This window comes from Crotalus tigris, unplaced genomic scaffold (assembly GCF_016545835.1).
Source record: "Crotalus tigris isolate CLP2741 ecotype Arizona unplaced genomic scaffold, ASM1654583v1 scf7180000019068.10715455, whole genome shotgun sequence".
In the NCBI taxonomy this organism is placed as follows: domain Eukaryota; kingdom Metazoa; phylum Chordata; class Lepidosauria; order Squamata; family Viperidae; genus Crotalus; species Crotalus tigris.
In genome coordinates, this window is record NW_024097358.1 from 5,331,107 (window position 1) to 5,357,146 (window position 26,040).

The 26,040-nt window shown below is 40.5% G+C and overlaps 1 protein-coding gene and 1 long non-coding RNA gene across 5 annotated transcripts in view; one reads left to right on the forward strand and one right to left on the reverse strand.

Annotated features, from left to right (window-relative positions):
- Positions 1-7,099: 7,099 nt before the first annotated feature.
- LOC120315187 lies at positions 7,100-8,496 on the reverse strand. Its single transcript, XR_005558618.1, has 2 exons — positions 8,365-8,496; positions 7,100-7,606 (listed from the first exon to the last, which is right to left on the reverse strand). It is a non-coding gene; the product is annotated as an uncharacterized LOC120315187 (long non-coding RNA).
- A 91-nt stretch (positions 8,497-8,587) lies between these two features.
- SECISBP2L (SECIS binding protein 2 like) overlaps positions 8,588-26,040 on the forward strand; it is a 29,704-nt gene continuing 12,251 nt past the window's right edge. Inside the window, exons 1-12 of one of the 4 annotated variants that reach the window (XM_039359130.1) lie at positions 8,590-8,859; positions 9,301-9,465; positions 18,351-18,529; positions 19,146-19,470; positions 19,910-20,042; positions 20,762-20,985; positions 21,079-21,103; positions 21,840-21,952; positions 22,804-22,935; positions 23,288-23,371; positions 24,763-24,930; positions 25,785-25,926. In XM_039359130.1, coding sequence (XP_039215064.1) covers positions 18,417-18,529; positions 19,146-19,470; positions 19,910-20,042; positions 20,762-20,985; positions 21,079-21,103; positions 21,840-21,952; positions 22,804-22,935; positions 23,288-23,371; positions 24,763-24,930; positions 25,785-25,926 — 1,459 coding nt within the window. In that variant the 5' untranslated portion in view covers positions 8,590-8,859; positions 9,301-9,465; positions 18,351-18,416. Of the gene's footprint in view, positions 8,860-9,300; positions 9,466-18,350; positions 18,530-19,145; positions 19,471-19,909; positions 20,043-20,761; positions 20,986-21,078; positions 21,104-21,839; positions 21,953-22,803; positions 22,936-23,287; positions 23,372-24,762; positions 24,931-25,784; positions 25,927-26,040 lie in introns of all 4 variants that reach the window. The other 3 variants (XM_039359129.1, XM_039359128.1, XM_039359131.1) reach the window with 3 other exon arrangements.

Genomic DNA, 26,040 nt, shown 5'->3' on the forward strand with positions numbered 1-26,040 from the left:
TTTTTTCTTCAAAAATATATAGGAAGTGCATGTTTTCCTTTTGCTGTGTCTATCCTATAAGAGTCAGCGTTTGGTTGAACTGATACAGACACGTGTAGCAGAGCAAGAAAGAGATTTGAAAATGTCAGCAAAGTGTCAAGATTTAATATTTCAGGTAAAAAACCCCTTTTTAAGAATTGGGTAGGTGGGATTTTAAGATTTATTCCTGGGATTCATTCTAGGGTATTTTTGGAAGTTAGATCACTTCCATTTTCAATGTTTTCCGTATACTATTCTTTTTATTTATTTATCTGGTATTCATTCATTTATTTACTTACTTGCCTACTTAGCATTGATTCCAAGATGAGTTTTTGACTTCAGGGCATCTCATGTAAATGTAATCCTACACATGGAACCAGCAATATTAGTGATTAAACAGATACACTGTCCTTTAAAACCTTGTTATTATGTGATATGCAGTTGTAAGCCTAATCAGTCAGAAGTATACCCATTGAAATTCAGTTGCAATTGTTCCCTAGCAAACATTCTTAATCCTATAACATTCTTCACGACTGAAGTCTTTTTGTTCCATTGTTGCTGCTGAAGTAACAAGCAGCATGCAGAATAGGAATATATGGAATCTGCAGAGCCTCCTACTCGTCTGAAGGAAGAACTTTGGCTGTGCAAAAGCAATCGAGCATCTCTTGAAAGTACGAACAGAATATAAAGTAAAATAGAGGACAGGATTTGGAGAGCCAACATGACTTTAATCATGTAGGAGAGCTGAACTGTTTATTCATACTAATAACTAAGTTAAAGCGATTGCTGTTAGAACACTGTGAATGCTTCTATCACATAATTTAAAAGAAGGAGAGTAGTTTTGTAAGATTAACAATCACACTTATTAAGTCCGGTTATTAATTCCAGTGTAGGCTGTTTGAACTGATTCTTGCCTAAGACGATTCCTGAACAGTGAAGGGAGTTTATTGCTGTAATACATGTGGCAAAATATTAAATATGTCAGAAATACTGACTCCACTAAACAATGCAACAGAACATATGAATATGGCTTAAACTGGTGTGCTTAATGCAGCTCTATGAGAAATGATATAGTAGCCTTTATTTACTTGGACTTATAGCTAAAATCTTTGGAGATTTGTAATACAGAAATGGAAAGTCCTGGTCTGTGATTAAAATAACTTGTAAATATAAGGCAAATGAGGAAGACAGTACAGATATTGGAGAAGCATGAACAAGATGCAGATCCAGGCCACATGTTATGAGTTTTTCTTCATGAGTACATTTTTCTTACATTTCTTCTGTTCTGCTCTACCTCTGCAACAAAGTTATGTCCATATCTTTTCATTTTCTTTTATAGTATGTATGATTTGTTTTAATCTTGATGTAACAACTATGAAAGAGGAAGCAACAAACAAAATCTAATCTCATTTAAAAAAAAGTTTTAGGGGTGTATAATATCCACTTAAATTGGAACTATTATTTGAAAATCTCTATAAAGAATTGCCACTGAATGCTAATCTTATTTTGGTTACCAGTTAAAGAAGTTTTCTCACAGAACTAGTTCCTTTGCTAGTCATTTACTTAGCTGATTCAGAAGAACAGGTGAGTTGGCAAATCCAACTCTATTGGCTTAGTGTTGTGAACTGGCTTCCAGAATTGTGATGGAACATTATACGTGAATGTTGTTTATTTTGTCTCTTGCTGATTCTTCTGTTGTCTATTAAATGGTAAATCATTAACTTGAAATTGTTTTAAAGCATTAGCTTCAGGTTTATATATACATAAAAGTAAATCATGTTGAAAAGTATATGAATTGCTTTAACCTGGACAGAAGTAGAATGGATTTTAATATCCCCAGTATCTGTAGTATTAATACAACCATCTATCAAAGATTTCTGTACAATTGTCCTTTTAAAAGCTTGAGAAACGGCAAACAGGATGAAATCTGATATAGTTGAATTTAATTAGGATTAGTTACATATTTAATGTTGAAGCTCAAAATCAATATGGCTTAAAAATGTAATTTGATACTAAGATTTAGTATCAAATGAGCTTTACCCAGCCCATTTTTAGATTGCCCATGATGGGGATTGTACTAATTTTTATAGGAAGCCAGCATTCAGCTGACAATGGCTTAAGCCAGAGCCAAACTAGAACATACCTAGTTGCAGCTGAACAAGAAAAGTGAGCAAAATTTATTTTGTGGACTGATTTCTTGGTATGGCTCTGATGTATAACTTGTATATAAATTCTAATAAAAATAATGTAGAAATCTAGATTTTTTTTCATGTACAAAAAGGATATAACTTCAAACAGGCAGCAAACTGCAGAAACATTGGAGTGGAATTTCAGTATCTGCTACATATTTTTTAATGTGTCTATGCAAACATACTGTGACAAAATGATCTTACTGCATTTGCAACCACAGTATCTCTTCACTGTGCTATTCCTTCAGCTAATTGCTGCAGGACTATTCTAGTCAATAGTTTTTTTTAAAAAGCCATTTCAATACTAGCTTGATAAAAATGAGTAGCAAAATGGATAGAGGAAGACTAAGTTTGCAAGAGGATCTACTATTCCTGGGGATGTAACTGGAGTTAGGGCTACCACCACTAAAATCTGTTTGGTAAGTATATCACAGGTCAAGCACAAAATTTACACTACAGAAATGAAGCCTAACGTACATTGATACGGGTTTGTTTTTAATTTATTTTGAGCTCTCTGGAAGAAAGGTGGGATGATAACCTCATACATGGAAAACCTGTTTTTCTTCCAGATCCTCCCGAAAGAAAATGCATGGCTTCTGGAGAACATCAAAGAGGCAGCACAAGGTACAGTTTCGGACCTCTGCAACTCATTATTCATTTGGGCCAAGCTTTGGTAATATCCTAAGGATGGGTAGACCTCTGACTAGCTTTTTTGCTTTTAATTGAGGTTCACAGGAAGGTAAATTCCATTCTTTCTTTTCACAGATCAACCCAAGCCAGGGGTGGGGAACCTGGCGTGGCTGGCTCAGGAATTCTGGGAGTTGAAGTCCACAAGTCCTAAAAGAGCCAAGGTTCCCCACCCCTGACCCAAGCACATGTTCAGCCCAAGCACATGAGCTGGACATCATCTCCTTTTGCCCAGTTGGCAGGACTATAATTTTCCACCTTTGTTTATGAGGAAGTTGGGCTTAGCAGCCAAACCTCACATAGAGAAATGTGCTGTGATGGAGATAAAGTCATCAGGGGTGTGGCACAGTTGTCAAGTGTAATAAAAACTGATCAGACCAAAGGTCAGCTTAGTCTAGTCATGCCTCTGGAAGTTCCACAGAATAACTTTCCCATGATCAGGAGCTGCTGTTAGCGTCTACGGCAGAGGTTCCCCGCCTTTTGGGCACCAGGGACCGGTTATGTAGAGAGAGGGGTTGTGGTTTTATGTGCTGCCTGCATCCCGCAGATGGGGCTTTGCTTGTTTGTGTGGCCTGGTTGCTGGCATGCTGTAGCCTAGTACTGGTCCACGGATCGGGGGTTGGGGACCCCTGTTCTACAGGACAAAAACAAAGCCCTGCATTTAGTGATGAGCAGGCTGCAGGAGCATTTTGATTAATATTGGTGACTAGAGAGCTGTCATTTAAATTTCCCAGTGTTCTGGAGCAATAGCATTTGGGGGAAACTGAAAGTAATAGTCTTCATATTTAGCCATATTCATTGTTTGCCCTTCTAATTACTCAGTGCTGATATGCTAAAGTGAAGTGGGGACATCAGATCAGATTCCAGAGTGTGTTCTTAATCTCTCCCACATTAGTTATGGGGGAACAATAAGGGGCTGCTTTAGGGAGATTGCTGACTTGAGGATAAAATCTGTTTTCTTCAACTAATCATGAAACTGAGTCCCCCACAGATCTTTGCTTGTGTCTCCAGAGCATTGAAAATAAAACTACATGTGCAAATTCTTCCTTGCGTGTACAATCTGTCTGCATAATGGTAGGAATTTTGCTTGGCTGAAACAAACAGATTAAAAAAACATTAAGCAGATTAGTGTTGAAGAACCATAGAGTTGGCAAAGCTTGAATAATAGCTTTTTTTTTTTTTTTTTTAAAAATGACCTTTACAAGGATATGTATTTCTGGATTTTTTAAAAAAAAAAAAAAAAAACAATGAATATTTTCAGTGCAGCAATACATTTATTTTAAATACAATCGAGCAATTTTTTTTAAAAATGTCAGAGGCTATAATTCAACAGTCAACATAGTTTAGGAGTAGGATTTCTAACAAGCTGAGCTACATTTTTGCTTAATAGATCAGATGGCCATTACAAAGGACACAGTTGTTTTAAATCATGCTCGCAGTGGGCATTTTTCGCTAGATTCTCTGTTGGGTGGACATGTTCTCCCACAGTTTGAACACTAAGAACAGTGACCAGGTTTTTAAATGAGCCATTTACGAACAGGAACACAACAACATGCATACATACGCTGAAGCAAATGTATTTTAGAAAGGACAGAAGAACAAAGATTAAGTGGTTTACTTAGAAAAATTAAGACATCTGAATATTGGTTAGCATCTTGCTACATTTTGCACTCATGTATTTATGGATGACTCATTAAACTCTGCTCTTAAATTGCAGGGCTTTAAGGACTCTTGATAAAATCTCTTTATATAAGGAATTAAATACACACCTTAATCATACCCTGGAAAATATGAAGAAATATTATGGGGGTGGAGGGGAAATGGTAACATTACTATATCATCTCAATACTAGGAATAGATACGACTGTACCTTTTGCATAATTTCCTAATCTCCTTTATCATAACAGAAAATGTTAACATAATGAAGATTTCTCTAATGCTACAATTATGCTACTACTTGAGTATAAAGTAGTAAGAACATTATTTATGCGTAAACACGTTGAGAATGGATTTATTCTCATGTGGCATTTAGAAATTCTCCTGAGCTTCAACAAATGTAGAATTACTGTAGTACAAAAATCTGAAAGGCAAAATACCTTTTCTGTATCCCAAAGGTGGTTTTTTTTCCCCAACTGAACTTTCTTGTTCTTTTTTTTTTCCTTTCAAAATGTTTTGCTTCTCATCCAAGAAGCTTCTCCAGTGAATTGAGACATGATAAGAAGCAAAACATTTTCAAAGAGAAAAATCAAGACAATCCAGTTGTTTTTTTGGGGAAAAAAACACCTTTGGGACAACCATGAACTGGATGATTGAGAATCTCCGCAAACACAACTGTGCTTCCTCGAGTTAATTATGGCCACACATGAACGTAAATAATGCATGAGGTTTAAAATTACTGTAAGCCTCCATCTATGACAACTTTCCAAAGTAGTAGGAAACGGAAAGAGTTACACTTTCTGTTTCTTAAAAAAGACAGAAATAGCTTAGTGCACCAGTTCCACTTAACGTTTACATCATAGCGCATAACACAGGACAGTGTTCTGATACCAGTGACCATTTTGTATGGAGCTGATTCAATTTAAACTATGGTATATATATATTTGGGTTATGCCTCAAATTGCAGCTAACCTTGCTTATCCAAAACTATTTGCAGAATGCAGTTTTCTAGAAATAATAAAAAGATAGATCATTTTCCTCTATCTTGTTACAGGCTCTTGTCGAACAGGTTTTGGACATTTTTAAGCTCTTTCTAACATGACCTTTAAATATTCTGACTCCTGTGTTGGCAGCGTTATTTTGTGTGAATCAACCAATGTACAGGTAGCAGGTCCATCTTCGACAGCCCCTTTAGGCAAAATGCCAGTCAAGGGGAAGATTATTATCTCATCTGCACTACTTCCTCCTCTGGTTCAATCGGTGCCATATTACAGAAGACAGAGTCAAATGCTCAGATTTTACTGCTCATTCTCTGCATTGTTTCATTGCTCAGATTTTACTGCTCATTCTCTGCATTGTTTCATTGCACAGAGGGGCCATGTGAGAAGTCAGCAGGATGGAAGACCTACAGCAGTCAGAGTTAGAGGACTCCACATCTCAACTAGGATGTGAACGTCCGCAGATAACCAACAGCGGTTGGTGAAGCGTGTGATTTAAAGCACGAGGATTTTCCTAATTTGAATATTACATCTCAACGATTACTTCAAGATGACATATGAACAGTTATTTAAAAACAAGAAAACGAATGTCAAAAATTGTTTGACGAGAGCCTGAAATAATAATAATAATAATCAGTTTCAAACATACTTTCATAACAAACAGATGTTATGTTTGTAAAGTGAATAGTGCCTATCTGCAGACCAGTTATCTCTTGAAGAATGGTTCAAATTTGGAATGGAGAGTTCAACTTTGATGTCAGCAAAAGCCTTGAGTAACCATTGTGCAAAGAATATTTGTTTTCGATTCCAGAAATAGGTCAGGCAAATATGTCCCTGTCCTCTGAGCTGGCATTATCTATATTGAATCAGAAGTATTTCTAATTGATAGAAGTAACAAACAGGAGATGACTTGCTTCATAATTACCTTTCATTTCCTATGAAATACTTGATCGCTCTGGGAATATATGATGGAGTATTATTTGTTATATTGTATTACTGCTTTCTAAACATAAAGCTTGATTAATAGGCCCCTTGCTGGGGATAGGTTCAATACAGATCAACCCATATCAATTCTTATCAATAACAAAACAACGGTGTTCTTGAAAATGTTCTTCAAATGGGTCAATAAATCTATTATGATCTAAGCCATAATATTTAGTGTTGGATCCATGCAATATAATTAGTCTTTGAAAATCCATTAACGTTTTATATCAAACAAACCATTGTCCTTGTTCCACAAATTATTATTAACACCATGGCTTAATGCCATCTCTGAACTCAACATTCTACTTCCAATTTAATAATACATATAATGTGGGAAATGGATCTGAGGGCAGGCAAAAGTAGCTGCAAATATGCTTTTAAAATCTATGAAGCTATTTTGCAGAAATGTGTTCTTTCAATTTCAGAGAGAAAACGGAATATTTAGTAGAATTGTAATGACCATTATGAATCAGTTATTTTCGTCAAACCATATTTCACTATTGTTATGATTGCATTCCTGGGATTGTGATCTCAAAAATCCCAACCAAAGAAAAACCCAAGCAACTGTTTGACTTAACATGTGATTTATTTATTTTCATCTTGATAAAATGTGCAAATACAGCCCATAAGTGCAATCTGCCCACACTCATTCTTTATTATACCTCTCTCGCATCACATGACCGATGTATTATTACCTGTATATCTCTTCCTGCATTCTTTTTATTTCCTTCCATGCAACTGATATTTTAGCCCATTTGGTGTAGTGGTTAAGGCGTCAGGCCTTAGCTGGGAGACTGCGAGTTCTAGTCCTGCCCTGCCTTAGGCAGAAAGCCAGCTGGGTGACTTGTAAGCCAGTGCTCCTCTCTCAGCCTTAGGAAGGAGGCCACGGCAGACCTCTTCTTAAAAGGTTTGGAGCCACAAAAACTGCAGGGACTAGTCAGGCCATCACCAGGAGTCAATACAGACTTGAAGGCACTGAATGAAGGAATGTCTACGGAGATTCTGAAGAAGCTTCTTGGATGAGAAGGGAAACATCTTCAAAGAAAAAGTCCAGTTGTCTCATGAAAAAAGCACCTTTGGGAATGAATGAATGAATGAATTTTTGAAGACAAAACTTAAAATAAATACACATCTTGAAACCAAAGCTTCATAAACTCTTGAAACCAAAACTTAAAAACACATTTCTGAAGGCAAAACCTAAAATGTCTCGAAAACAAAACAAATGCTGGGAAGCAAAACTTAGCACTATAAAATACATTTCCAGAAAACAGACAGCTCTTGAAACTTAAGAATACATTTCTGAGGACAAAACTTAAAATGTCTGGGAAGCAAACCTTAGCACTATAAAATACACTTCCAGAAAACGGACAGCCCCTGAAGTTGATATATATAATGAGTTAGAAAACGACCCATTTGTTTTACAATCCGGCCCACTGAAATCATGGGATGACTCTTTAATCCTCCAGGGGTTCTCAACCTTGGCAACTTTAAGAGTTGTGGACTTCAACTCCCAGAAGAATTCTGGGAGTTGAAGTCCAGAAGTCTTAAAGTTGCCAAGGTTGAGAACCCCTGCATCCACAAGGGAAGGCCCCGAAGGAACCGTCTCCTGGTTTCTGGGCCGGCCCTTCAAATCCCATCAGACCGCAAAGGATTCCCCAGGGAAGCCCCCATCTGCCCCCCCCCCGCAACCCTTCCACGGATGCAGCGGAGAACCGGGGATCGAGGCACCCTCCAGGCCGGGACTCGCAGGCCAAGAGCTTCAGGGCCGTCACGGACGGGCGTGCTTGCTGCCAAGGAAGCCCCCCACCCCGCACAAGGCCTACCCGACCCACCTGAACCTTCCTCCCCCTCCCCACGGCGGGCCTAGACGCTCCCCTGAAGCCGGCTGGGCGTTGCTTAGCAACGGCGGCGGCGAAGGGCGGGGGCCTCCGCGGGGGCGAGAGCGCATTAAACGAGCGCTTTCCCTCGCCGGCTTCCGTCGCAGATGATCCTGGCCCCGCCTCCTCCTCCTCCTCCTCCTCCTCCCCCCCCGCTTTGCTGCTGCTGCCTCGCCTCCATCTCTTGCCGACGCCACTGGCGTGACCCGGCCGGGGAGACGGGAGACGCGTCAGCCGCCGCCGCCGCCGCGCTGGGTGGGAGCGGAAGCCTGTCTGTGAGGGGAGCAGGAGCCATGGGGGACGCGGCCTGCCGTTCCGAGGACGCCTGTTAGGGGGAGCGCCCTCGCCGCCGCCGCCGCCGCCGCCTCAGGAGAAGCCGAAGACGACCTCCCTCCCTCCCTCCTCCCCGCCCCGCTTGCTGGAGCCATGGACAAAGCCGTCGGGGGCCAGGTAGGAAGGGCCGCCCAGGAGCCCGCCGCGCGGGCCCAGGAGGGGGTGGTGGTGAGGGGTTGCTAGGCAACGGCCGGAGGGGGGCGGGGAGGGGGGGTCCCTTTGGAGGAGGACAGTTGGGGGGGCGGGAGGACCGACTCCCCCCCTCCCTGGTCTCGAGGCAGGCAGGCGCGGCTGCGGAGGGGCGGGAGGGGGGGAAGGGAAGAAGGGGTGGGGGGGTCTCGCTGAGGGGGGGTCTCGCTGAGGGGGGGGTCCTCTTGCTCCTGGGGAAGGAAAGGGCGAGCGGGGGGGGGGGCAGAAGGGCCGGAGGGAGGCGGCCGGAACAGCCACCAGGAGCCGGTTCAGCGCCTCCCCCCCCGGCGCCCCCTCCGCCCGGCCAGCCGGGAGCAGCGCCGGAGGAATTAACGGGGGACGTGACGACCGGGGGGGGGGATTTTCCAGGGAGCCCAGAGAGAGCAGTTCGGGTGACGGGAGCTTTCCAAGACCCGGCCGCAGAAGAGGAGCTGGGCTGCGGCTGCTGCTTGCTGCTGGAGCGTCCCTGGGCTTTTTTCTCCGGCTGCTCCCTTAGGACTTTCCTGGGCTTCCTCGGCGCGAAGCTGGCCAAAGGTTTGAGATGGACGGATTACCTACTTCTTGTCTTGGGGCGGGAAAGAAGTAGCTGTGCCAACAGGCAGGAGAAGGAAGAGCTGGCATCCAGGTTTCTGGGGCTGGGGGAAAAGAGTAACAGCAACGGAGTGGGGACCTTGGAGGTCTTCTAGTCCAACCCCTCCTGCTCAAGCAGAAAACCCTACACCAGGGGTCCCCAACCGTGGCAACTTTAAGACCTGTGGACTTCAACTCCCAGAATTCCCCAGCCAGCATAGCTTAAAGTTGCCAAAGGTTGGGGACCCCTGCCCCACACCATTTCAGACAAGGGTTACCGTTTCAGAGTGAAATGTATGGGCGCAGGAGGTACAGGAATGTGTGGGGGGGGAAGTTCCTTGGGACTGAGCCCCTGGGCTAGTGACTTGCTGCAAAGGGAATAGAAACACTACCGGGCTTGAGTTTAGTTTTCCTAAAAAGCTGGGTTGCTCACAGCTGCTGTCTCCCCAGGAATGGAGCCTTCCCCACCTATTCTGAGTAGCAGGTTTGAGGGTGGGTAGAGAGAAGCCCCCCTCCCAACAGATTTTTGTCCTGGAATTTCATATATCACTCTCCTATATGACAAATTGTTTGTTGGATTAGTGTACACAGAAGCATTCAGCCTTGCGGAATGGTCTTCGGTGTAAATATGATTGGTCAGGAACATTGGAGAACGTCTTGCTTCCTCACTCAAAATGTTTACCTTTCTAAAAAAAACTTCTGCAGTTTTTTTTTTAGAAAAAAACCCCACATGATTCTCACTCTAAGGACTGTGTGTGTGTGTGTGTGTGTGTGTATGTAGGTCTTTGGTTATTCGGGTTTTCTCCCGCGTCAAATTGGAAGTGTCTTGTACAAAGCTGAAAACACCAGCCTGAAGATGACGAATGGGACTTCGTCGAAACGTCGCCAAGACACTTCCAATTTTATGCGGGAGGAAACCCGAATAACCAAAGACCTACATACAAACACCTGCAAAAACCTCAGAATATATATATATATATATATATATATATATATATATATATATATATATATATATATATATATATATCCTTTAATAGCACCTAGAATTAGTAAAGCATATTACACATTTGTGTAATTTATTAAACTACAAAATTAACATTTGCCTGAATGTTAAATATTTTGTCTCCTGTGGTAACTAATTTTGTTCCTTACTTTCACCCGTCTTTCAATTCTAAAATAGTCCTGCCTGATGCTATTTTCTCATTTTAATTTGAAGTCAGTGTTGGAAGTGTTTGCGCATTATAACATCTGCTCTCTGGAAAAGTTAGTAGGAAGCTTGAGTAAAAACAGTTAATGAGAAAATGCAGGATGGTGGGACTGAATCCCTAAGGTCTTTAGTGAACTGGTTATTGGGCAGATGGTATGTTCAAGCATCTCTACAGGCTCACAGGAGACCAACTGGAGTCTGAATTCAAATTCAAAGATGGGACATTAGAGAGGCCATTACAATGAGTAGTTAACACCGGGCTAGATGAACCTTCACAGGCTTGATGTAAGGCAGTTCTTTCACAATGGTCACATACATTGTTTATTGTCATTAACCTTGGTTTAGTCAACCCAGCTGCATTTGCACAATCCTTTGGATCATAAACAAAGCACATAGGCTGTGCTCACATGCTAGGATAAAATGTGATTGCCTAGTAAGGGACTGAGGTCATCCAACATATCCATATACATGTAAAGCTTCCTGGTTAATGATGACATAATTTTTATAATTGCAGTTGCTTGTAAATAATGCATATTCAGATCATAAAAGTAAAGTCAAGTTGTGCTTGTACTTTGCTTTTGTTGCCCTTGTTCTATAGAACATCCCCAACCCATTCTAGATAGACCACAGGCCCCAGCTCTGTTCACTTAGTCCCCTTTTGTTGATGGTTAATGGTGCTTGGTCATCACCATTTTATACTTTTATATGCTGTATAGCTTTAATGTTAAATAGTTTGAGAGCAGTAGTTTGGTTTATTATTATTATAAGACGCCCAGAGTCACACTGTTTGACTTTGGAAGCTTTACAAATCTAGTTAATACACTTCTGGTGATTTAATGGATTTCACTGGCAGTGATACAGGAGTGGATTCCCATCTTCATTTTTTCTTTTGATTTCTCTCTTTAGCCTACAGCCTTGGAGCTTAAAATTAAGTCTTCATCTCAAGGACTAGCCAGACCTATTTCATTTCCAAGCCCAATCACCTGCTAAGATTGCTTTGTTTAATAGGATAATGTTTTAAAGAAGATGTACTCTTGTTTTCTTTGTTAACAAGGTGTTTATGTTGTATTCTACAACATTTCCTACAATGTTTAGGAAATTGTTTACTAGTTCTAATTCAAAGCAATGTGTATCCAGCACTCTGGGCAGGTTTGTGAATTAATTAAGAATTTAAAACCCTATAATGAAATTCAGAAGCTAATTTCCTCAATTGCTTCGAGTGCTGTATTGTGTCTTTTTGGGGGGTGCCCATGTCCAAATGGTCATAACAGAGTTTGGATTGTGATAGAAGAAATACGTGGGGGCTGAGATACTTAGTTTGAAGGCAAGTTTTATTTGATTAAATGGTGAGAGCCAAGTTAAGGAAAAATGCTCTGAAATGCACGGTATGCTACTACAGTACTAGTCAGTGCCGGTCAAGTTTTTTATTTTTGTGCAGCCTTTAATTACAGTACTCTCATCCTCAGGCAGCAGAAGCCAACCCTCTGAAGCATATTTTGAAGTTAGGGATAGGGAAGAGGAACTGCTCCACCATTATTCAGCTGAGAGAGTTTGCCGGATTAATAGGGCAAGCTAATTGAGGATCTAGTTTACTCAGCATGTTGGTTTATATAGTAGTTAACCTAAGGAACATGGTTAAAAGCATAAGAATCTGATCAAAGTTTGAGTTTCTTATCTGTAATTGGTCACCTTGAAATTTAAAACAATGGTGGTAGTAAATGAAAAACGCCAGAGTTCAAAATGACCAATAATGAACCATTAATCTAACATCCTCAAACAAAATTGGTTTGATTCAAGTGTCCTGGTCTAATTTTGTTTTGTGAATTGATGTGGCCGGTATTTACAGTCCTTTTGATTTACCTGAAAGCAAATTTTGTGGAAATAAAATTAGCATTGGGGTTAATTTGTACACTATTACTTCTATGTGACAGCCTCAACATAATATTAAAAAAAATACTTCCGGTTAACAGATTAATGCGAGGTGTATGTAGAGTGTTTTTTTTTTAAATAAAGAAGGAAAAAAACTTCAAAGTTTAGCTCTATCTCTTATTAGCTGAATGTTGAAAAATAAGTTCTCAATTTTTGGCAAGCAATTTGCTCTAATCATATTGGTCTACAGACTATAATGAAGCTTATCTAAATTATGTGCCTATAATTACAATGACATTGGGTTTTTCTTTCTGTGACTGCTAGGGACTGACAGTTGGGATAAAGATTGCATAACTTACGGTATGGGGAAGCTAACTTTTTATTTTATAGTTTTTCCTTGGTATATCTGTGGTTAAATTCTGTGACATGTTGAGGTATAAATGGCAGGTTGTTACAATTATAGGAAAAATCTGCTATTTTTATTGCCTCTTTATTTAAAAGAGGATATATAATTTATGATTATTAAATATACTAAATACAGAGAGAACAAGTTTGGTGGAGACTAAAAGCCAGGATACCATGAACTGAATTCCTGTCTTAAGACAGAAGCCAGCTGGGTGAGTTTGGGCCACTCACTTTCTCTCATTCTTAGACTGGAAAATCAAAAAATCACAAGGGCAGTCAGCATGATAGATTGCACCCATAACCTTCAAAAAAGAGGCTTTGATCCTACAAAAGATTGGCTAATAAAAGGGTTATTGAAAAACTGACAGCAAATAACCAAATGTTATCTATAATGTGGTCTTTAGTGTCCAGGAATAAAATTAGTATTATTACAAAATGTAACGTGTGCCTTACATTGTCCTTTGTTTGGAAACACCCTGTTTCGTGTGAGAACAAATTGCAGGAGATGTTTAAGCTGATGATTTAAAAGTATGTTTACCTAGCATACAATTTCCCCTGCTCGTTATCTCTTCTTGAAGCATATAAGTCCTTTGGGCAATATATTCTATTATAATATATTTTAATCAGTATCACTTTATGAAACTGGTTAGATACAAACCAGAATTGCAGAAAACAGGTTCTTGTCCTGGTGCAGCTGAAATCTAGTTGGATTTCTAAAGCTTTCTTCAAAAATAAGCTACAATGCTGAAGGTTATAAAGGAGACAGAGCATTTATAGACTATAACTTTGCACAAATACCGAATTTTCCGTATAACACAGGGCTGAAATTAGATCCTTGATCCCAAATGTCTTGTAGTACCAGATCCCCAGGATAGGACTGCATCCTTAAAGTTGTTGGGAGTTTCTCCTTACGACCATAATTTATCTCTGGATTATGGTGGTAGGTCATGGCAGTTATTAAGCGGGTCATCATTTAACACGCCTGACTTTACTGTCTTTTTTGTGGTGGTTAAGTGAACACAATGGTTGTTAAATGAATCTGTTTTCTTCAATGGGCATTTTTTTTAATGGAAACTGGGCATAAGTGTAGAAATGATGAAAACTGTTGAAAATTGCAGTCATCTGACCACAGGACACCCCAAACGGCTATGAATGTGAGCTGTCAAAAATGCAATTATGTACACTGCAATGCTGGCTGTGGAATTCTGGGAGTTGAAGTCCACATGACTTAAAATTGTCAAGGTTGAGAAACACTGCTGTAAACACACTTTTCGCTCACTTCATAATCATATCATATACTCTAGAGCAGGCATGTCAAACTGTCGGCCTGCAGGCCGGATGCGTCATGCCAAAACTGTGCCCACCCCATTGCCGGCAATGGGGGAAAAGTCACGATATGCCGTGCGACGCCGCGAGTTTGACACACCTGCTCTAGACCAGTGTTTCTCAACCGTGACCACTTGAAGATAGGTGGACTTCAACTCCCAGAATTCCACAACCAAGGAGCTGGTAAAGGTTGAGAAACACTGCTCTAGAAACTTCTTAACAACTATGATAATTTTTTCCATTATCCCTCTGATTACCCCGGTCAAAAAAGTTTATATTTTACCATTTTATCGACAGCATATCTCTTGAGTATGATCAACATAATGTTTATTGTTTGCTCGTGTGTTCATTTTGTAAAATGAACTTTTTTTCCCAGCAAACATTGTGCCCCTCAAACTTTGCTTAAAAACGTCCTTTCTCAACCTGTCGCCTCTTAAGGTAGAATCTCATGCAAGATGACGACGCTGCCTTTGCTAACTTCCAACCAGCTTGCATGTCTGCCATATCTTAACATTATATCGGCTAGTGTTTTCTAACTATAGCCACAGCTGCTTTTGTTTTTTTTTTTTCCAAAGCTGCTCTGAAAATAACCAGAAAGTGTGACATCTTGTGGAGCTGTTCCTAGAAGGCTCCCTGTTTTTTTTTTTTTTTTAAAAAAACAACCAAAAAACTGACATTTTACAAATTCTTGAAAGAGAAAACATCGCTCAGATCCTTTCCTGTCACTAGCCAGGGTGACTGCAGCTTCGTTTGGGGTTCAGAACATAACTTGTGTGCATCTGCCTTATGTTTTTTAACACTGGGCCCCTTCAGCTATTGCCGTTCTGGCCGAGGCACAGCATGGCTTCTGTTTTATTGGGTGAGGATAAATATCCATTACTCGTCTTTTTGTACTTTGTAGTGCCCTAACTTTACCAGCCTGTTCCTGCTGGTGCCATCTTCTGTCCCTGCAGCTGCTAAAGACCACAGTGCCTTTTACACAGAAAACAAAGAGGCCTTTATGCGCAATATGCTGGAAAATTGGGCAGGGCACGGCAGATATAAACAGTTTTACATTTATTGGAATAAAATGAAGGCCAGCCAAGTCTTGAAACCCGGCGATCTGAAAGGAAGTATTTGGGCCAAGCAACAGAGTAGACCATCTATTTCCTTTATTTTAATGGGGTCCAGCAGGTAGCTTATCAACCATTCATTTAGCAACTGTTTGAAATTGCAGCAGTACTGGAAAAAGTGACTTACAGCCAGTACTCGCACTTAACAACTGTCACAGCATCCCCACAGTCACACGATCCAAATTTGGGTGTTTGACAGCCAACATGTACGTAAGAAGGTTGCAGCATCCTGCAGTTATGTGATCACCATTTCTGACTTTCCTAGTCAGCTTCTAACAAGCAGAGTCAGTGAAAGAAGCCCTTTTTAAATTTGAATTGGCAATTAAATTAATGACTGTGTGATTCAATTAGCAACAGCAGTGATTGGCTGAATCGTAACAAAAAAAGTCATAAAATCGAGTGCGACTTGCTGAACCACCACCTTGGTTAGCAACGGGAATTCTGGTCCCACTTAACGGTTGTAAATTGAGAACTGCCGGTACATTTTATTTTATTTTTTTTATTTCTGAGCTGCCCATCTCCCTCAAAGAGAGGGAGCTGTGTGTATAGAAGAATCTCTGAAGAAGCATCAAAGCCAGGGAAATTACTATTGCATTGTAAGTCGCTTAGTATGCAGATGTTGAAACAAAAACAAAAGGTAACTTAACCTTAATAACAACATTTCAAGCTTGTAATCACACGTTAGGGTAAAGTTTAGATTTATGGGTGTTAGTTGAATCCTCCCCTCTTATCTGATTGTTGTCAGTTTTAGATTTTAGATTTAGATTATGTTTGGTAATGTGTACACGACGTTTGTACTTGATGGTTTTAATTTTGGTTACAGTGTTACCTCCCTTTCTTTTTGTTTCTAATCCCAGTAATTATGCTTACAACCTCTACAGGTAATAAAGGTTAACAATTGTTGCAGTTCTGCTTTTTAATTTAGGTCCCCTTTTTTAAAAATCAAAGTGGCAATTAAATTACAAAACATTGTTACAGACATTTATTTTGCACTGTCATAAATTACTTCTAAAACCTCAACAGCAAAACTGAATCCATTATTTTTGTTTTTCATAGATGCGTTTAATAGATTTGTATAGCAATTTTTATATAGTTTTTGCATAAGGCAGCTGGAGAATCAGCTAGAATGTTATGTTTCATGCAGGAAATAGTTTTCCATTCTGCATTGAAGGTTCATCTTTTACTCTGTGTAAATAAATCTTATCACAGTGTTTTTATACTTTCAGTGAGACTGAATGTAGGTGTTGAGCATGTTATCCTAAGCGATATAGTTGTCACCTTTCTGGTTACTATTCCTGCTGAAGTAGATTCTAAAATTATATATCAGGTTAGTCATTCAGTTACAATATTTTTCAGTTTTAGACATTTCCTGGAATGAAACAGCAATAGCAGTTAGACTTACATACCGCTTCACAGTGCTTCACAGCCCTCTCTAAGCGGTTTACAGAGTCAGCATTTTGCCCCCAACAATCTAGGTCCTCATTTTACTGACCTTGGAAAGATGGAAGACTGAGTCAGGGCCAAATTCTGCCCATGAGCAGTGAGTTAGCCTGCAATACAGTGTTCTAATCACTGCACCACCACAGCTCCTAATGCTAACCAAATGGGGCACAGATTTATGTTAGCCAGGTTTAGTTTTGGGAACAACCATAAATGGAGGCAGCAATTGAAGGAAAATGTTTAAGCTCTTCACAAATAGTATTTGTGGTACAAAGCTAGATAGGAAGAAAAGCCAGTATTTTTACATTATTAATTTCTTACTGTAAGATAGCTTATAATAGTAGCTTTAAGAAAATTAGGCTTCTAAGGATAATGTTTCATTATAAGTGATTACAATTAATAATGAACATCTCCAACTTTAATCCTTTTTTAAATATGAAAATAAATTGTCCCTGGTTAGCTTAAGGAACATAATGATTAAGTTTGCAGAATACCCTGAAATGCAATCCAACTGACCAAAAATTAATCGTAAGAGTGCTGTGTGAACTCGCTCCCTATGATTAGTTGAGGATACCATCTGTTAACATGGGTATACATGTACACACGAACAGAAGGAAATGTAATTTGAATGGTTCTTTAGCTAAAAATCTTTGGTCTTAATCTTTGGTACAGGCTGCTGGCATGTAACTTGCCATTCTTTTGATGAGAAAGGAGCAGATCTGCTGGGCAGTCAGATTTGCTGTGTGTTTCAGTAAACCGAAACGATATTTGCAGCGTACAAAGTGCACTTCTGTCAAATTACAGGTAGTCCTTGACTTACAGTAGTTTGTTTAGTGATCATTCAAAGTTGAAAAAAAGGGACTCGTGGCCGTTTTTCACATGACAGTTGTGGCATTCCCATGGTTACATGATCAAAGTTCAGGCACTTAGCAACTGACTCATATTTATGACGATTGCAGTGTCCCGGGATCACGTGATCCCCTTTTGCGCCGTTCTGGTGAGCAAAGTCAATAGGGAAGCCAGATTCACTTTAACAGCCCTATTATTAAATTAACTTCAGTGATTCACTTAGCAAATGTGGCAAGAAAGGTCACAAAATTCACTTAACAGATGTCTCAGCAACAAAAAAAAAATTGTGGTCGTAAGTTGAAGGGCCAGGGCAGCGGGGGCCGTTCCCTCACTGTTTCCAGGATGGCTTTGTGGGCCACATGAAACCACTTTGTGGGCCGTGTCTGGCCCCCCGAGCCTTGTGTTTGACATGTCTGTACTAAACCCTCTGTCAAAACCAAAGCCTGATTTAGGTAGTACCTGTTGCTAAATTGCAAAATAAGTGTCCTGTGACGATAAGAGATCTCAAATGGACTCATTTAGCTTAAATAAATTGCTTAGATTTAACAAACAGCGAACTTAAAAGCTTAACATGCCGATGAATCCCTATGACCCATTTATGTACGGAGAATCCTGTTCATTTTGTTTTTCCCTTTAAGAACGTGAAATTGTCTGCTGAAGTGGAACCGTTCATTCCGCAGAAGAAGGGGCCCGATTCACTGGTGATGCCAATGGCGCTGCCTAATGATGGCGGGAACATCAGTGGCGTTGAGGCCACTCCGATTCCCAGCTACCTGATTACATGCTACCCCTTCGTTCAAGAAAACCAGTCCAACAGGTAATTAAATCTATACGTTAGAAAACCAGTACAAGATTATTTTTTATTTCTATTTCTGGTTTTACTGTGGTGCTTTACAGTATATCTCTGTTTAGACCAGGATAATTTAATTTGTCTTGCTTTCTGAAATGTTGGGGGGGGGTGTCTAAAAATGATGCATATTTGTTGTTGTTTGGACCTGCATTGAACACATTGGGGCTTTCTTCTGAGTTGCGTGACTGTTACACCATGTAGTTGGAGAACACAATTATTTATTTTGAGAAAGGGTCTTAAAACCCTTTTGTCTTGATCATTAATAGTAGAAAAGGGAGCAGAGAGAAACCCTGGCACGCTTTCATGTTTCTGAGGTTATACACTGTAACAATAAAATTCTAGCATTGGCATTGCCTTTATTCCCCCCCCCCCCGTTTTTATTAGAATTTTTAGTACACCGAAGGTAGGCAAAATTAAAGGAAGATTTAGAAAAAAATATTGAGAAAATATTGAGAATTCTGGCTAGGTAATCCTGGAAATCCATTAGTCTTAAAGTTGGCAAGGTTGGATACCCTTGCTTTAAACTGATTTTATAAAAAATAATTGCAGACCTAACTTGGATTTTTTGTTTCATTTATTTCAGACAACTTCCACTGTACAATAATGACATCAGGTGGCAGCAGCCAAACACAAACCCCGCCGGGCCGTATCTGGCTTATCCCATTATATCTACTCAGCCACCAGTTTCCAGCGAGTATACATATTACCAACTGATGCCGGCACCTTGTACTCAAGTCATGGGATTCTATCATCCCTTCCCAACACCTTACTCTGCGCCCTTTCAGCCTGCAAGTGCCATAAACACAGTCACAGCACAATGCACGGATCGTCCGGCCCAACCAAGCCAGGCCTTTCCGTTGTGTAGCCCCAGGAGCAGAAGTACCAGCAGAGGATCGGTGGTGCAAAAAGTAAGATCCTTTGCATTTCCAACAAACTTAACAACCCACCAGTGAGAAATAGCAAGTCGAGCCCAAATGTACTGCTGGGTACATTATTATACGTAGAGGGATAGGAAGCCAAGTACACAAAGGCAGGTGTGTGTGCGTGGGGGGAGGGGAGTTATCTACTCTATTAGTGCTACGTTATCTACTCCAAAGTGCTACGTTCCCACTGGGACCCCAGGCAAGTTGACACGGCCAAGTCTTCAAGACCTTTTAGAAGACTAAAAAAATGGGAGCAGATAGACTAATATTCCATAAACTAATTCAGATGTAAGAAGGTAATGACTAGAGATATATGATTGTTGCTCTTCATATATTTTTATGATATATATCTCTCTATATATATATTGCCTAAGTCAGGTCAATTAGCTTTATCTGTTTGCTGGGCTATTCTTTCAATCGGCAGCAGCCATCTCAACCCCACATAAAGAGCAAAAGGCCTCCAGTGAAAAGTGTTGCTATCCAGAAGGAAACAAATTCTTCGGGCCCAGAGAACAGACCCAAAATTGTCCTATTGGTGGATGCTTGTCAGCAAACAGGTATGGCAGTAATGTGTTGAGTTTTTACACTATAGCAGATCTTTTTTTCTTATACAATTTGAAATGTTATTTTTAAGAAAGAAAAGCTTGTTTTGATGACTAGATCACCCTTCTGCACCAGGGCTGTGAACAGTGTTTCAGTCAAACTATGATACTTCAAAACGGTTGTTTTACTTGCATTTTTATTTTGTAAAATTTGCTTGTTGCCCAACTCACCATCCAGAGTGACTTAATGACTTATTATTATGCTGCTTGTACTCTTTGTTCAGTCTTACATAGCAACACACACAAAAGAAAGGTACTGTTTTTCACCTGTATTATTTAATGTTCAGAAATCACCATTGGTACCCTGAGCCTTGTATAAAACAGAAGTCACTTGATTCTTCCAGTAAGAGGAGAAATCATTAAAAAAATTTAAAAAAGGAATAACAGTGAAATCCAATTCAATGGCATTTCTCTAACTTTGTCCAGGTGGCCATCAACACATGCTTTCTCAAGAATGAAGTTGCCCATTAAAGCAGGAGTGTCCAACCTTGGGAACATTAAGACTTGTGGACTTCCAACTCCCAGAAGTCCCCAGAACCAGGGGTGTCCAACCTCGGGAACTTAACTGGCTGGGAATTCTGGAAGTTGAAGTCCACAAGTCTTGGAAGTTCCCAAAGTTGGACGCCCCTGCGTTAAACCCTTGTCAGTTCTTGAGACTCTCCTTTGACTCGCAGACTTCCCTTCAGAGATTGCCAGCAAGTCCCTCTCGGAGAGTGTGAGTGGTCTGCACTGGAAGCCGAGGGGCCGGCGACGACGCGCCTCCCACCCTGCCGAGTCCTCGAGCGAGCAGGGGGCGAGCGAAGCCGATATTGATAGTGACAGCGGCTATTGCAGTCCCAAGCACAGCAACCAAGCAGGAGTAGTGACATCCAGAAACGCTGAATCGGCCGGAACAAACGTAGGTAGACACCGGAAAAGTGCAAGAGTGGGAAGTGATATTAAATACGCCTATGTAAAGTAACCTCTCCAACTTTTTTTTTCTTATTTTTAGATCAAAGAATCATCCATACACCCAGGTAAAGTTCCCTGGCTTTGCAAGTTTGCAGCATTATTTTGTGGGTCCGTGTCCATGTGTGATGGATACATGTTGTCACTTTAACTGATGACGCCTTTACACCTTTAGCTGATTAAAGTCTACACCCTTAATCTTTTCCACATTGCAGTGTGTGTAAATACTGTGGGTTTGTTTCTGAATGTGTCCAGCTTTTTTCTCCTCAAAATATTTTGTGAATAGTGTCAGCATACTGCTTTTTTAAAAATCATTTAGTAATTAACATTTTAGTAGTTCCCGGTCGTCTGCCTCCTCTTCCATTCCCCCCCCTCGGGTCACATTTTCCATGACTGCATTGATTAGTCCTTAAAGATTGCAAATAAGTTGAGATCCTTCTTGTACCCTTATGCTAAAAATTAAAACAGAAATAGAAATCTGTTCAGCTAGAAATAAAATACATCCTATATGAAGAGCAAATGAGAATGGTAGCTACCATATACTGTATATTTCAAGATTGCTCAGTGTCTTTAAAGAAGGAAAAGTTGCAGACAGACTGCTCTGAATTTCTTGTGATGTAACCATATAAACAGACAAAGCTAATGACGTGAACATGCAGGCTGGTTAGATCCAACATCTAGTTGGTTTGCTTAAAGATGTGGAGGTTTTTTTTTTCTGTGTTTAAAAAATGTAACGTGTATTCATTACATGTTTTTCTTTTGCACATGTTATCTTTCCCTAAACATCTGTGATGCTTTTCTAAGTTGGTGCCAGCTGGGCGAGTGTCACTTCACAAGCCACTCAGAAGAAGCCTTGGATAGAGAGAAACTCTTTCTGCAGAGGTGGACTGCAGCCTGAACATCAGCATGATTCAGAGGTAGAGTTTCCACCAATCTACTTCAAGCGTTCTTTTCAAATAGAAAAATACTGGGAGCAACGTTCTGTTGAATACTTAGTGAGACGCTCTGTTGCATCAATCTTCAGTCTGAAAGCACTATACTCCACACATTCTTACCATTTCCAAGATTTTAGGAACTTCTAGCTCAGATTGCAACTATGTAGAGCTGAAAAATAGATTGCTGCAGAATCCATTAATCAGTAAGTTTATAAAACTTCGGGTTAATGCATTTTTACACTAGAAAGAAATTTGCTTTTCCTTTGCAGAGTTTTATTAGCGAAATGAAATTCTCCAGCTATTAGTATATTCTTTCGTTCGTACATCTCTGCTGAAAAATGATTGTAGAATTCATTGGCAATCTGCATCCATTGTTGAACATGTCAATTTTATTGAATTAGTTTCCTATTAAACTGGGTTTAAGCATATGGAATACGAATAAGCTGAAGAAATATTGACTGCATGAATTAGTATTTTAACTTTTTGTAATGCCACTCCATTTACTCTGCTCTATTCTGTAAAGATTGTTCAACTTTTTGTTGTCATTATTACATTTCTACAATCACGTAGATCATGGGTCCCCAACCGTGGCAACTTTAAGACCTGTGGACTTCATTCCCAGAATTCCCCAGCCAGCCATAGTAGCTAGGGATTCTGGGAGTTGAAGTCCACAGGTCTTAAAGTTGCCAAGGTTGCGGAGCCTTGACATAGATAGTTAGATTTTCACCTGGCAGACAAGATAGCTACCGCATACTTTGTGATTTACATGGGCGCTTTCATACTGCGATTTAAAAGGACAGTCCTAATATGTTTGTTTTTATTTGCTTGTATAGCCTGGTTTTAAATATAGAGGTCACAGCACATCTTCCGAAAGGAAACAGAGTTTGCAGAAGAAAATTGAGAAACCAGTAATCACAAGCCAGTCAAACAAAGTAGAGCAGAGCCCTGCACTGCTATATTTTGGGGTAACTCTTTCATTAATCTTGTTTATGACAGCTTTAATTCACTAAGACAAATGGAGATTTTGAATTGATTGATTGCTACATTTTACTGTGCCCCGCTTGCTGATTTTAAACATTAAAAACTATTCTTCAAATTACTAGTAACATTTTTCAATTTGATTTCAATATATCCTGGCATGTGATAACAATATATTTCCTGCAAATTCCAATATAGTTTCACGTTTATCCCTCTTGGTACTATTCATATGCATTTGCCACTTTCCACCAATTGCTAGCTGAGTAATGCTTTCCTGCAAAATACAGATATTTTGTCCTGTGAATTGCAGTTCATGAATTTTCCAAAATTTTTGGTCAGGATGAAGAAGAATTCCCAGAGCTAAATTGCGATAGTGGACATTCTAAAGTTAATAACATGCAGCTGAAGCATGCACCCAAAATGGTAAGTGACATTATAATATTTGGGGGATTGAACTCTTGATGTTATTTTTCTTTTCAATATATGGTGGCTGATTTTTAATGAGCAATAAAAGTGAGCGGAACTGTTCCTTGGGAATGCAAAAAAGCATAGACTGGTATTGTGAAGAACATAATATTTGATTTCTTAAGATCCGGATTTTCAATTTAAAGCAGATTACTACTGTATTTGGCTGGGAGACCACAGACAATATCAGGAGTGAGCATTCTGTAGCAACCCCAAATCCCACAGACATGTGAATGTAGTAACCAGGCAGTGAGTTTAGCCAGCGAGACTTTACCATACCTTAACTATGTGCATATTTGGGGAAGTGCTCAGAAACCCATTTGCGTGCAGCACAAACCAGAATCAAGAACCTGCAGTCTTTCTCAATGAAATCGTGGTTGCCGATTTGGAGTGCCTCTAAATTAAGAATTGTATTAGGTTAAATAAGATTTTAAGTATAATTGGAGACTGTTAGTGGACAATTGTATATTACAATTCAAATTCTAGCTTTATTGCAGCATCTTATGGGATTGTGTACACAAAACTGACCATTCAGTTAGGAAAAACACTATGTTGACCTAGATCAGGGGTTGGCAACCTTAAACACTCAAAGAGTCACTTGGACCCGTTTCCCAGAGAAAAGAAAACACTGGGAGCCGCAAAAGTTGTGCGCATGCGCGCAGGAAGGAGAAAACTTAATTGAAGAGTTTAATTAAAAAGAAATAAAGGCTGCTGTGCATGAGTTCTCTCTCTCTCTCTCTCTCTCTCTCTCTCCCTCCCTCCCTCCCTCCCTCCGATCTTCTGCTCACCTGGCAAGCTGGCTTCACACTGTCCTCCAACAAGCTGACACATATTCTTATTGGTCTAGCTCTCTCCTGCCCTTGATCTGCCAGTCCTCTTCCCCCACTCACTGTGTGTGTGTGTGTGTGTGTGTGTGTGTGTGTGTGAGAGAGAGAGAGAGAGAGAGAGAGAGAGAGAGAGAGAGAGAGAGAGAGAGAGAGCTGCTGCTTCCTGCTTTCTGCTGCTTCCTGCTGAGACACAGCAAAGGGAGGAGCCCCGCCCAATATGCTTGTCAGAGGACAGCGTGAGGCCACTCTCTTTTTTATACACACACATGCAGAGAGAGAGAGAGAGAGAAGGGAAGCGCAAGTGCCTGTCTCTGTCTCTCTCTCTGCAAATGGCGGAGGAGGCTGGGAGCTGCAGGAGAAGGCTCAAAGAGCCACATGGCGGCTCCGGAGCTGCGGGTTGCCGACCCATGACCTAGATAAAGGAGCTAGATCAGCTCTAAGAAAACAGAGCTGCAGTTCATGCTGTATCTCTTTTCAACACTGCATCCCCGTTATACTTCTCACCATATCCTTTTCCGCTAGTTGGATGGTCTTCCTGAAAATTCTCCAATCAACATAGTACAGACTCCGATTCCGATCACCACCTCTGTTCCCAAAAGAGCCAAAAGTCAAAAGAAGAAAGCTCTCGCAGCAGCGTTGGCTACCGCCCAAGAATATTCTGAAATCAGTATGGAGCAGAGAAAGCTTCAGGTCTGTTTTAATAGTATAATTGAAATGCATTCTGGATGTCAATCTAGGTCAGGGGTAGGCAACCTTGGCTCTTTTATGACTCGTGGACTTCAACTCCCAGAATTCCTGAGCCAGCTGAGTCATAAAAGAGCCAAGGTTGCCTACCCCTGATCTAGGTGGACAGATTGCAGTGTTTGAGGCTGGAAAAGGTTGAATGCAGGTCCCTAAACCATGTTACTCCTGTGCCTGGTAATCCTGCAGGGAGGTTTCCTGCAGTAAATGAAATGCTACACCTCCTTTTCAAAGTTTGTAATCTTTTCTATTTATCATAGCTCGGGTAGTCCTCATTTAGTGACCAAAGCATTGAAGAAAGTGATTTGTGACTGTTTGTCACAAATGATCGCTGCAACAGCCCCTTGGTCAAAATTTGAACGCTTGACAACTGATTCATATTTGCGACGGTTGCCATGTCCCGGGGTCATGTGATTCCCTCTTGTGAGCTTCTGACAAGCAAAGTCAATGGGGAAGCCAGATTCACTTCATCACTCTGTACTAACCTAACAACTGAAGCAATTCACTTAACAACTGTGGCAAGAAAAGTTGTAAAATGGGGCAAAACTCACTCAACAAATGTCTTGCTTAACCACATAAACCTTGGGCCTCAATTGTGGTTGCAAGTCAAGGACCACCTGTATAGATTCCTTAATGAGTCTGCTCCTATAGTAACATTCACTGCTAGCCTCACCCTCGCCCCCTTTTTTTTAATGGTCAAAAGAACAGAACAGGCTCAGACACTATAGAAGCCAGGCGACCTGGTTGAGACGACCACTTTGGCCACTGGAAATAACTGATCACATTTGTCATCCCGCGTCTAGGAAGCCGTTTCAAAAGCAGCTGGGAAGAAGAGTAAAACTCCTGTGCAGTTAGACCTGGGGGACATGCTGGCAGCGCTTGAAAAACAGCAGCAGGCAATGAAGGCTCGGCAGATCACAAACACCAGACCGCTCTCGTACACAGGTTGGTATGTCTCGCTTCCCCGCTCTTGGTAGCTGCGCAATTCTCCAGCATCTCTTCCATCAGAAAGAACCAGTGTAATAACTGCATTGCCTCCTTTGGTCAGGAATCCTTTAG